A 12,002-nucleotide genomic window follows, 5' to 3' on the forward strand; every position below is an offset into this window, starting at 1 on the left:
TCATCACTTAATGAGCAATCTAGACTATTTAGATTGTAAATCTAGGCAGTCCAAATTTATCCATTTTATTTTGTATTTTATTATATATTTATTAAAATATAAAATTTAAATATTTAATAAATCTATTTTATTATCAATTTGGACAACAAAGGTTTAATCTAAATGATTTAATTTAATATTAATTTTTTAAAAAAATTATAAATTGACTATCCAAATATACTTTGAATCCAGTCTTAGTTAATTTATAATTTTTTTAAAAAAATAATATTAAATTAAACCATTCAAATTAAATCTATATTGTTTAAAGTGATAATAAAATAGATTCAGTAAATTTTTATTATAAAAATAAAATAAAAATAAAAAAAATAAAATTTATAAAATTTAGACTGCCTAGATTTCATCAAACCATTTCCGTGTGTGTAGGGATCCATTATGGACATGAGGATTAGCCAAGAGGCAAGCTTAGACAGCTTGAAGACGACCTGAAGCCTTGACTTTGGAGAGGCTGGCATCTTGTTCACTTATATTATGATTTTTACGTTCACATATACTTGAACTTGAAATCTCATATATACTTGAGTATGATTATAATCCCTTCTATTAGGACCAATGCATGCTAATAACTAAATGATATGTTATTCGTTTTCCTTAATATCATGGGCTGGGCTGCTGGGGTCCCTATGATGCTATGGTGCTTGAACTTTGAAGGTGACACTTCTCACATATAAGTCCAAATGGCTTGCAATATGATGCTTTGTTTGGGACTTTATATTCTTTCATTTATAATATTTAATATTTATTTACTATTTTCTCTATCCTAAATTATAAGATACTTTTAAAAAAGATTAAGCATTTTAAAATATAAGATACTTTGATAAAAATAAGATTTCATTAATTATGCTTTTTTATTATTACCCTTCCTATTCGTTCTCTTTCTTCAATATTCTTTTATCAATAAAGTATTAAATGAAGGACATTTTAAAATTTTATATTTTTGTTTTAAAAAAGTAAAGTTGTAATGTATATTTAATGAGCTTTATTGATATGTGATATTTTTTCTAAAAGTATCTTATAATTTGGAATGGAAGGAGTATGAACTATTAATTTCTTTCTTAATAAGATATAAAAATAAATAACCTTAGCACAATGCTCCATGCTTCGTTATTATTTACTTGCCATTAATGCTATTTTTGAATGGAATTCATCTAAAAATATATGATCATTTCATATTAGATGAAAACAATTCTCAATAACTCTTTCATTTGCCATGACTATTAATAAAAGTCAAGATTAATTTTTGCATCATCTTGAATTATATTTCTAAGCCAATCTTCACATATAATCAATTATATGTTACAATTACACTATCCATGGTTAGAAGTATGGATGGATTGAAGATACTACTAAAAGATCGTGATTACAAACGAAAATACACTACATCAAATATGATTTACAAAGAAGTTTTGAATTTTTCTGTAAGTCAATTAATGGTTATGTGTAAGCAATGGATAAATGATTTCATGTATTTTGTTGTAATGTAACATTTGCTAAAGGTATTAGCTCCCCATGCGATAGTAAAAGTTAGGAATTTAATTTAATGTGTTTTAATTTTAATTATGTTTGAAGATGTTTCACTTCACACGTAATTCAATAAGTAATGAAACATATCATTGTAATATGCTTTTTTTATTTTTTAGAATGCGCATGATGCTAATCTAAATGAAACTTTTTTTGGCTAAATAATATTGAATTCATATAATTAAATGCTCCGTGTATAGCACAGGCAGTAATGGCTAGTTGTTTAAATGTCTGGTTATCGTTCGGCATGGAACCATGCCTTACATCTTCATCCCCCTTTTCATCCCCAAAACAAGAGGATGGGTCCTCTCAAAAAGAACACCAAAAAAAAAAAAAAAACCAAGAATGTATGAAATGAAACGAGAGGACAGTAATGGGGAATAAACATGTAATTAACTCTTGTCTTTGTTTGATCTGGTCCACACGTTTCTTCAGCTTGTTTTGGGAACACTGAACTCAGTTCTCACCTCTCTCTATCATTCTTGAAAGGGTAGGACAACAGCTGATGGAAATCTTCAGCTGAAAAACTTGTTGCACCAGAAACAGAGACAGCTCAGACGTATCTTACCACAGACCAAGTGGGTTCCTCACACAGAATAGTCTCACAAGCATGGAACTTAATTCTACTTCCACTCTGATTTGGACCAAGCCTTTTCAATTCCAAATACTACTCTAAACTATTGAATTAAAATTCATTAATAGAAAAAATTGAATTATATTGGAATGGAGTACTAAACATTAAAAACTTGATTCAACCGGGTAGCAATGACATAAAACGCAGTTCTTCCACCTTTTCATTATTGCGCAAATAGTTACAGGTACATCACCAATGCATACATACATAAATACATACAATATATATATATATATAACACGATCTTGACTACTACTTTATATCCCTCCTAGCAACTACTAACTTACCACGATCTCAATAAACGCCTCCCTCATACTTATGGCTCCTGCTCCTAAAGCATACTAGCTAACAATTTCTGTCACAAGTTAATCTTCAAGAATAGTGGAACTCAACAACCCTTGGATGAACTCATATCTCCGAGCCTTCTCCATTTTATCCTCCTCCGACGACTGCGACTCTTGAGGCTTTCTGCAGCCACACACTTGAGTTAGAAAGTCAGTAATAGATAAGTTCTGAAAGACCAACAGAAAAAAATAGCAGTTCGTATATGCGTTATATAGGAAGCTGAAATGAGGTGATAACACATGTCTTTAGACACGAAACCAAGACTAGTTCCAATAGGCTTCATCATGAAGGCACTGACTGGTTCATGCTACTTAACTTCAGCAAAACAGAATTGCAATGAGTTTTGCCACATGCAGAATCTAAAACAAAGCACATCACATTCATCCACTTCTGAGACTCCCACATCAAATATTTCTGCAGCTACGAGTTCATTTTTTAACACAAAGAGAAGCTTAATCAAACCATTCCTACCTTTCCAACAAATCATCTTTCGAGCCATCCCTTACTGGGTTTGCTTCAACTGAAGGACAAGACATTAAACTCAGGGATTCATCAGCAACAACTGAGTTATGGATAAACGATGACAGCAGAGGATCAGGAGTTGAATTGGAGGGCGCTGCATATGAAGAACCTCCAAAAAGAGACTGCAGAGCTCCTTTTCTCAGCAACGAAAATGCTGAACCAGAGCCCCCTCTTCTATACCTCCTCTTGTGATGAGCGTAATTTGTGGTTAAGGAACAAAAGTGAGATCCCCAGTCCAGCATAGTTTATAAAAACTAAACTAGCAATCCAAGACATTTTACCCAAGTATAGAGACTTTAGGGGAGAATTTCTATCATGGCATAGAAATACAACACTGGTTCACCTGAGATGTGGAGTTCTTTTCTTACATGTTTAATGTGAAGGAACACAAACATACCAGGTAGGGGAGCCACCATAAGATAGTGAAAACGTTAATATCACCAAGATAACAGGCTACTGATTATAATCAAACACATTAGACGGATTCATAATTATCATTTAACAGCAAACCAAGTGCTGTGTTTATTTTTCTGAAACTTAACTCAAGTTTCATAGTGTTCACTTCTTAAAATCCATCTCACAATTACAATATTTTAATGCATACTTAAAACTATATAAGAATTGATGTAGCGTGAGAAGTTTTTCCCCAGTGAAATGTTTTTTTCCCCAAAACAGATTTAATAAATGGAGATAAAACTAAAGTAGCTATTGTATGCTCAACTAGCATCGCTAACATAGACCACAAAGCAAACAGAGAAGCCAAACATTACAGAAAGGCAACATGCTAAATGAAAGGATATCTTCAAGAAATTCCTGTGTTGCATGGTAATATGGCCAACAAGATCCATTCCCACCTTTTTAGCACAAACCGGACAGATCTGAAAATACATATAACAAAACATAATCATTTTTAGCATCAAACTTCATTGACAAAGACAAGGAAGAAATAATTTAAATAAACTCCGTAGTCCACATAATACATAGCTTAAATAATGATAAAAGTACAATCCTATGCTTGTGCATCAAATGGTCCAATTGCAATTAATGGGGAAAAAAGGAACTTTAGAATCAACAAAACTTAAACAAGATCGGGTACTATAAAAGGAACAAAACATAAAACAAATCCTCGTATTTTCTTGTTCAAAACAGTAGATCAGCTCTCTAGGTCTCTCCTTTGACTTAGCACCGGTCATCCTTGTGAATTCAACATGGAGGCACATTTAAAAACCCATATTCAGTCAAAAGATTGCATCAATAGACAGTTCCAGACAAAAATTACACTTTGCAGAAAATAATCACTTGTCACAGCATTAGAATCTCACATGTATGTTTACTGTGACAACTTGAATTTCATTTCCTTAAACGTTTGCGTGTTTAGCTCGACACGAGAAAAATATTAAAGTGTTCATGTTTAGGGAAGGACGCCGGCGGATGGAGACAAAAATCTTACATGGAATAGACTCATTTGTTTGACAATTGGTTCCCTTCTTTTCCTACTCATAACGACTAGCATGTGAAACTAAAACCATAGGAACAAATGAAAATTTATCATGCCAGAACCAAAAATAGGAGTGGTAAGTAAATAGAAAGACTGGAAATTGGGAAATTATATGAAATGAAACGAAAATAGATACCCCAGTATTGGCTTCCACAGGATGCTCCTCATCAATGTGGCAACAAAGGCCAAGGACGTCGTACTCGTCGCCACAGAAAGGACAGAGATACTCGGCCCTAAAATCATCATCTCCATCCGTATCGTCGATGCCACCAAGGCACGGATGATCTGCAAAAAGACGAATTCCACGCCGACAATTCAGTAGTGAACATGACCAAAGCACCCATCAACTTTCCCACAATTTCTGTAGAAGCAAGCAGGTGGGGGGGGGAGAACAAGCTGGAAAATTAAACCCCAAAAGAGAAGTTTCCGAGAAAAGACGAACCAGATCGAGATTGATAGCGGCGGGAAGAAGTAGAGAGACGAGCAGAAATCCAGGAATCGGAGTCCATTAAGAGGGGAGGAAAGGTGGGAACTGGGAATGTTGGTGTCGGAGGAGGAGGGTGGCAGTTCGGTGATTTTAAGCAGGAAGTGAGGCGTGAATGGAAAGTGGCTAAAAGGGATAAAAGTCGAAGATAAATGAAGAAGGAGGGGAGAGAGAGTAGAAGTGAAGTGAAGAGAGAAAGAGAGAGAGTTGATGTAGATGGAGAGTGAGGCAGTCCTCGCCGACTTAACAAATACGCGGGGTGAAACGCCTTTTTCTCTGAGCAAGCGCTTTCTCTAAAATACCCTCGTCTCTTTCATTTAAACTCGGAAATGCCCTTCATCTGGTATTTTCTTCTTATAATTTGCAAGGACGAGAATCTCAATGGCTCTCGTAGCTCAGTTGGTTAGAGCACCCGTTTAGTAAGCGGGAGGTCTTGAGTTCGACTCTCAACGAGAGCATTTTCCGTTTTTTCCTTCCCTATTTACTTAAGCATCTTTTGGACCCCACCTTCCTCACTGGACCGTCACTTGGGTGCTTCCTGCTCAATGCTACATGTTACGTGGAGAAAACTCTGCTATCTGCTGAATGCTGATCACAGAGACAGTCCTTTTATTCTGGTCCTTCATCCATGACTTTATGGTGTCCCAGTACTTAAAATCTCATTGTTTTTTGACCTCGTGTGCTGTTTCTCTTTATCAGCCCTTTCCAATTTCCATACTAGCTGTTCCATATTCCACTTATCTCACACGTAGACACAATTCAAATTCTTTACTTAGTCATTAGAAATTGTGGCCCTACTTGATACGAAGTATTGAGTTTTATGGGATTGATAAAAGAAATAAACTTTAAAATTATATTTGGTATGGTATGGGATTAAACAAAAAAAATTAAGACCTAAATCAAAAAAAAGAAATTAGCGAAAATATCCAAATGCCCTCATCTTCTTCCATCCCCCACTGCTATTCAACCCAGAAAAGAGAATACTCATTGGCTCAAATCTCCATCCCCAAACCCAGCAAATCTTCAAGGCTTCCTGAACACAAATGCATCAGAAGAAAATCGATCAAATTCAGGCATAGCTAAGCTTTACACACGACCCAGGTATTTCCAAGAAGATTTGGGCATATAGATTGTGTTCAAGAAGAAGAAATGCAGAGTGAAGAATTTGGATAGAAACTACATTTGACTTGGCCAATATTCAGGAAAAAGATACTCCACCCATAAAAGCAGAAAAAAGTAAAACTATTATTGTTCACAAACTAAAGTGTCTCACATTGCGATCAGAACTGAAGGCCAAAACTGGAGAAAATAATTTAATCATGAACTTCAACCCAGATCTAGTGAACTCGAACTTGTCAATGGCAACTCGAACTCGAACCAGTGGGAGGAAGGAGGCGACTCAAACTCAAACTAATGGGAGGAAGATGGGAGAAGAACTCAAACTAAAACTCGAAACCCGTCAATGGTGGAGGATGGCAACAGCACAGGGGAGGTATGCAATGAAAGGTACATGACATCAGTTTTAAACATGACATTATTAGTGCTAGTGGAATTAGTCATTACTTTTTAAACAAGACATTTCAAAAGTCAAATTCATATAAATGTAAAAAATAAAAAATAAAAAATTGTCTCTACTTAGGCCCGATAACATTTAAATCCAACAGTGAGATAGCCATGTCAAGAAAAAAGAACAGCATAATTGATATATCTTTATTTGATCGTGCAATTCATCATCATGCCAATATCTCTTCAACCGTACCCAAAGGCATGGTAGAACAAAATTATACAGACAGATTAATTTAGGAACGTCTATTAGATTTTTTGGCGAGAAAATATTTATTGAAATTTAAATTAAATAAGGAATATGGGGGAAAAAGAGGACTGCTCCTCGCGCGCACAATTGACTAGAAAGACATCAATTATGCTCTTAAACAAGGCATATGCCCTATACTTTTGGAGGAAAATTATTTAATTGATTACATATAATCTATATATACTAATTTATAACAAGTCAACCTATTCATAAAATTTATATACGATAATTTATAATGAGTCACGCTGTTTATATATTACATCCAGTATGACTCACTTAAAATGTCGTACAAAATACTACTTGTAGGGCACACTAATCCTGGCTGAGTGTATGGCACTCAAAAAGGGATTAATCCTGCAGGCAAGATAGTTTTCAACCCGCCAAATCACCAACACAAAATAGAAAACAACTTGGAGAGCAGAGTATGGTTATACAAACACAAAATTACCCTTTCGGAGGTGCCTCAGCTCTTCCTCCTTTTCTTTCTTAGAAAAGGCATCGCTCTGAATGCTGCTGTGGCGTTCTCGGTATTGCCATGAGCATTCTCCGACATGACTCTGAATGCTGCTGTGGCGTTCTCGGTATTGCCATGAGCATTCTCTGACATGAAAACCCCAGTGTCAGACTCAGACTGATCATAATTACAGTCATGATTCATCTCAATCTTGTGTTTAGTTGTTCCTCTATCTTGCAGTTCAATTCCAGATGCTTTATCGGCTGAACTTGATTGACAAGTAATATTTTTATCACATTCAGCCTCATCCACAAAACCAGAAGAACCATGAGTGAGCTCTGCACTATCCTCTACCATAGTTGCCGAGTTGTCATTAATTTCATTACATTTGCCACCTGTCTCATCATCATCTAGGCAAAATCCACCTCCCTCTCTTAGGTAGTTGTCGTCGTGAATTTCATTATGTTTGCTACCTGTCTCATCCTCATCGAGGCAAAATCCACCGCCCACTTTACAGTAGTCGGCATCACGAGAGCTATCAAAATTGTTCGCTCCTGCATTAGTTTTTTCTCCATCAGTACAGAAACCCCCACTTGATTCCAGATAGCTTCTAGACAAATCCTTCTTTGGAGAAAGATTTATTGTGTTTTCCTTGTGTCCGCTGAAACCAGAGTCAGCATTGCCACAAACACCATGCATCCCAGAAAATATTTCATCTATCGGCTCTTCGTTCAAGTCTGTCTTGTTGCTCAGATCAATTGAGGCATCAGCATCTTCAATTTCAACGTTGTCCATGGAATAGTTGACAATCTTCCGAGAACGCATAGACTGGAAACATTGGAGAGAAAAACAGCATCATGAAAAGTGTAAACCAGAAGTTCTGAAAAGATGAAACCGCTAAACTAGTGGCAAGATGCCGGTCAAAATATGCTTATCAGAAGAACATGAAATTATAATCATAACTAGGTATCTCACTAGAAGTATCATTGCATTGTCTTTAGCTTATAATCGACCAGGTGAAAAACAAAAGGCCAGAAAACCCATAAAAGAAAGAATAAAAAGGAAACAACCATAATTCCCAAGGGAAACGCTTCCATGCAACGCCACTCAGCAGGTGACAGGTTGAAGAGCCGCAACTAATTCAAAACGATAGCAACTTAGATATTGACAAGATAACATAATAAGTTCTACTTCTTTTGGTGATTGCGCACATATTTGATGGATGTAAAAAAGATGTGTCTCTGCTCCAACATGAAAACTAACAAAGTGAAGAGCTTCTAAGTCCCACTGAAGAAGCAGAAAAGAACGGGAAATATCTACGGACAATGGCATGGTCGATCTTTTGTGTTTTTAACTTGTCCCTATTAGTCATCCAGATCAAAATCCCCTACTGACCAGCATTTACAGATTTTTAAAAAAAAAAAAAATCTACATCATATGATAATTTTCTTCCTTGACCAGGAGAGATTTCATGGAATGGTATACAGGGGAACAAGAAACAGGTGGTTTTTTTTTGGCTTACATTCCACATCAAACAGCAAAAGTCAAGTTTAAACTCCCCATCAACTCCTCCATCAGTGTTTTTTTTTTCTCTCTTAAAAGAATAAAGAAAGAAAACCGCATAACAACAAAGCATCTAAAGATGAATACTATTCCAACATTTTTTAAGCTATCAATTCGTGGAAACAGGACAAAACGTACCCTTCGCACCTCTTCTGTCCCTCTTGAGTTTCTACCATGCACTTCGGACTCATGGTCATCACTGTCACTATCACTAGATGTAGTTTTACGTGAATCAAAACCAAGACTTCTCTTCCTCCTTCCTCTTTGAACTCCCACACCTTTGCCTCTGCCTTTGCTACTTCTCAAACCACCCCCATCTCTTGGCTGAGTTGGCTCTTCTCCTGTCTGCACATCTACCTCAGTCAGACCAGAAGCTGTGGCAGGAGCATTCAATTTACCCTTTTTCCTTGACTGTGTCTTAGCAACAGTATCACGAGAATTCTTCCTTTTCCTTGACTGTTTCAAATTCAATGGCTTCATGTCAGCAACGCTTTCTCCTGTTTCCTTAAAAGTCTCTGATATGCTAATCCCAAGTTCAGCAGGAATTCCTGTATCATTCTTCCCACTCTTTGACAGCAAGTTCTCCGCAGATTCATTTGTCAACTCTGAAGAGTGATTTCCAGTGATTCCTTTCACTGCTTTCTTAATTCGCTTACTGCGAATTTTTGCGAATCTTTCATTGAAACTATAAAATGCTTCCAATCGCAGTTGAGTCTTGAATGAAAAGATTAAAACCAAAAAAAATCAGCATGTTATTGCATACAAAATTGAACACGTAAAAAATATGCATTAGATAATCCACTGTTGAAAGCTTTTGAAATTTACATGGACCAAAATAATTTCATCTTTTTAAGATATTAAATGCTTGATGACATCAGCATGTTTAACAAAAGAAGACAGAGAACCTCTAACCTCATGCTTGTTATATTCTTTTAAAACAGGTAAAAGCAACTCATCTGCTTTCTGACTAGTCCAGCCAAACTTCTCCCAGCACAATCTGTATGCAAATAGCTATTAGTAGCATCATAAAATGTAGGAAAACAATTTGAAGGTTGCCATTAAATTCAGAACTTGCATAGTTCTGTCAATATGTTGACCCTCACAAAACAATATCCCTTTCTGATGTTTGAGCAGAGAGCAAAAACCAATATTATAATTTCAAAAGTGCACATGCGGATAATAAAAGAAAGAGGCCTCATTGACTTGATTGAATTATGACGTCCATGTGAGAGACAACCCTTAACTCCCCCCCTTCTTAATGCCCTTCCAAAGTCAGCCCACCATGCCAGATGCTCACTTAATGAAAGTTAAAAGCTAATATAGAGAAGAAAAAATGTAATCTAAACTCACTTGCGAAGAACAAGATGATCTGGCTTTCCCCAAGCAAATGGATCCGTTGACTTGTCCACTTGAGGACAAGAATAGGCAGATATAACTGTTTCACTTGGAAAAGAAGAAGGAATGTGCCAATTCTTGCTCACATTTCTCTGTATAAGAAACCATAGAAGGAAACAATTCATGTCAAATATGAGACATTATATGCAAGAAACATCCATAATATAATGATAACAGATAAAAAGCAGAAAATATGATTACATGTTTATTCATAAAAATCTGCTTGATTTCTTGGATGTCATCTGATGAGTCATTTTGTTCCTGAGCATGGAAAACATTTTGATCCACCATAGTCTCTTCTACATTGCAATTTGTGCCAGTAACGTTTTCCTTCAACTTTTGACCCTTTCTTTCGGGTGGTGGATCCTCTTTTTGTTTCAAAACCTTCCAAAGATGGTGGGATCAGGTGACTCAACCCACTGCCGGAATTTCAGAAGGCCATCTTCCTCAGGGAATGCATTTACAACCTCAATAGCATTTACAATTCCAATTCCACTACAATGACATGCCAAATGAGAAGATGCAGTCAATTTACCTAAATCTAATATATTCAAGCATATCACTGAACTGCAAGGTAGTTCTGTAATCAGACATCCACCATATATTGTAAGAAAACATTTCAGACAAGAAAGATAAACCCAGATAGAGTTCAAGGCAGACAGTAATTGCATCACTAGCCACAACAATTCTAAGGCCTGTTGAGGCACTAGTTATATATAACACCTAACACCCTCAGTATAATCACTTCCCAGAAGCAAAGCCATGCGGATTAATTTTTCTCTGGTCAATCCAAGCTCCTTCTCAATGTCCTGAACCAAAAAGAAAGGAAAGTGTTTAAGCATGAAACTGTTACACTAGAAATTACTCATCCTTCACAGGTACAGACCTCCATGAAGTATGTCTCTACATATTTGCGGTCATCAAATATATTCTTGTAGACACTACGTGCCCCGAATAAAAAAGACATCAGAGTCATCAGTCACAACACCATCCACCAGTTTTTGCAAGCTCCAAATAAGCACATTGTGCTTCTGCTTCCATGGAGCAATAAATATGGCAGCCAAACATTTGCATAGTTCCTACAAAAAACTCAGACGCATCAACAACAGGGGGGATCAAGAGTTCTAATTCAGACCACCAGGTCAGTACCATATGATGGTATGGTACTTATGTAAAGACCATCAGGTTATAACATATGTACATGACCAAGTAATCAATTCATATAAAAGATGTTGCTGTACAATAGTTCTTATCAGAAGATCTAACATGCCAGCAAATTTCAAAAGAATTTTCCTCTGAACAGACTTGCCTTACATGTATGGAATGCATAATGAAGGGAAATTGAGTATGTGCTCCCATCAAAGAAGATTTCAGATTTTTACAACAACAACAATAACAAAAAACCTTATCCCACTAAGTGAGGTCAGCTACATGGATAACACAATGTCATTGTGCTCTATCATTAACCAAGCTTTTAGGAACATTGTTAATTAAGAGATTTCATTCAACAACTTCCATAAATGTTTTTTTTTTAGTCTTCCTCTACTTTTTATAGGGCTTAAAATTATCTATTCCACTCTCCTCACTAGTACCTCCCACGGCCTTCTCTCTACATTTCTAGATTTCAAATATTTAATTAAATTTATTTTATGTTTACTAAATTCTTTAGATTTCGTTTCTTTTGCTTTTACTTAAATTAGGTTACCATTTATTTAG

The 12,002-nt window shown here is 36.0% G+C and overlaps 3 protein-coding genes and 1 non-coding gene across 6 annotated transcripts; 1 reads left to right on the forward strand and 3 right to left on the reverse strand.

Moving 5' to 3' along the window:
- Window positions 1-2,344: 2,344 nt before the first annotated feature.
- LOC129296255 (protein DEHYDRATION-INDUCED 19 homolog 4-like) lies at window positions 2,345-5,287 on the reverse strand. The gene is made up of 5 exons (XM_054934844.1): window positions 5,020-5,287; window positions 4,714-4,862; window positions 3,880-3,957; window positions 3,029-3,276; window positions 2,345-2,680 (listed from the first exon to the last, which is right to left on the reverse strand). The coding sequence occupies exons 1-5, from the start codon at window positions 5,084-5,086 to the stop codon at window positions 2,578-2,580; spliced, it is 645 nt and encodes a 214-aa protein (XP_054790819.1). The 5' UTR covers window positions 5,087-5,287; the 3' UTR covers window positions 2,345-2,577.
- Window positions 5,288-5,445: 158 nt separating this feature from the next.
- TRNAT-AGU (transfer RNA threonine (anticodon AGU)) lies at window positions 5,446-5,519 on the forward strand. The gene has a single exon. It is a non-coding gene; the product is annotated as a tRNA-Thr (tRNA).
- Window positions 5,520-5,816: 297 nt separating this feature from the next.
- Window positions 5,817-10,619, reverse strand: LOC129296251 (DNA repair protein UVH3-like). Of its 3 annotated transcripts, XM_054934840.1 has the most exons (6): window positions 10,488-10,618; window positions 10,242-10,378; window positions 9,804-9,888; window positions 9,030-9,605; window positions 7,323-8,156; window positions 5,817-6,094 (listed from the first exon to the last, which is right to left on the reverse strand). In XM_054934840.1, the coding sequence occupies exons 1-5, from the start codon at window positions 10,575-10,577 to the stop codon at window positions 7,338-7,340; spliced, it is 1,707 nt and encodes a 568-aa protein (XP_054790815.1). In that variant the 5' UTR covers window positions 10,578-10,618; the 3' UTR covers window positions 5,817-6,094; window positions 7,323-7,337. The 3 variants fall into 3 exon arrangements, with proteins under 3 accessions (XP_054790815.1, XP_054790816.1, XP_054790814.1); XM_054934841.1 differs by lacking the exon at window positions 5,817-6,094 and having other exon boundaries at window positions 7,081-8,156; window positions 9,039-9,605; window positions 10,488-10,619; XM_054934839.1 differs by lacking the exon at window positions 5,817-6,094 and having other exon boundaries at window positions 7,081-8,156; window positions 10,488-10,617.
- A 44-nt stretch (window positions 10,620-10,663) lies between these two features.
- Window positions 10,664-11,228, reverse strand: LOC129296252 (DNA repair protein UVH3-like). Its single transcript, XM_054934842.1, has 2 exons — window positions 11,010-11,228; window positions 10,664-10,781 (listed from the first exon to the last, which is right to left on the reverse strand). Exons 1-2 carry the CDS (start codon window positions 11,126-11,128, stop codon window positions 10,664-10,666), a joined length of 237 nt encoding a protein of 78 aa, XP_054790817.1. The 5' UTR covers window positions 11,129-11,228.
- Window positions 11,229-12,002: the final 774 nt, after the last annotated feature.

The sequence above is a fragment of the Prosopis cineraria genome, unplaced genomic scaffold (genome assembly GCF_029017545.1).
Source record: "Prosopis cineraria cultivar Desert tree isolate PC_DT_omini unplaced genomic scaffold, ASM2901754v1 PC290, whole genome shotgun sequence".
Taxonomy (NCBI): domain Eukaryota; kingdom Viridiplantae; phylum Streptophyta; class Magnoliopsida; order Fabales; family Fabaceae; genus Prosopis; species Prosopis cineraria.

What these genes read in the sequence shown, in the direction of transcription:
- LOC129296251 (XM_054934840.1), bottom strand. Translation starts at nt 10,577, where the DNA reads ATGGTGGATCAAAATGTTTTCCATGCTCAGGAACAAAATGACTCATCA. An exon ending in AGATTTTTATGAATAAACAT is followed by an intron (nt 10,379 to 10,487) that starts GTAATCATATTT and finishes TTTCTTATACAG; the next exon opens with AGAAATGTGAGCAAGAATTG. An exon ending in AAGAATATAACAAGCATGAG is followed by an intron (nt 9,606 to 9,803) that starts GTTAGAGGTTCT and finishes TTTTCATTCAAG; the next exon opens with ACTCAACTGCGATTGGAAGC.
- LOC129296255 (XM_054934844.1), bottom strand. Translation starts at nt 5,086, where the DNA reads ATGGACTCCGATTCCTGGATTTCTGCTCGTCTCTCTACTTCTTCCCGC. An exon ending in AACACAGGAATTTCTTGAAG is followed by an intron (nt 3,277 to 3,879) that starts ATATCCTTTCAT and finishes ACCACAAATTAC; the next exon opens with GCTCATCACAAGAGGAGGTA. An exon ending in AAAGATGATTTGTTGGAAAG is followed by an intron (nt 2,681 to 3,028) that starts GTAGGAATGGTT and finishes GTGTGGCTGCAG; the next exon opens with AAAGCCTCAAGAGTCGCAGT.
- LOC129296252 (XM_054934842.1), bottom strand. Translation starts at nt 11,128, where the DNA reads ATGCTTAAACACTTTCCTTTCTTTTTGGTTCAGGACATTGAGAAGGAG. An exon ending in GATTATACTGAGGGTGTTAG is followed by an intron (nt 10,782 to 11,009) that starts GTGTTATATATA and finishes ATGTCATTGTAG; the next exon opens with TGGAATTGGAATTGTAAATG.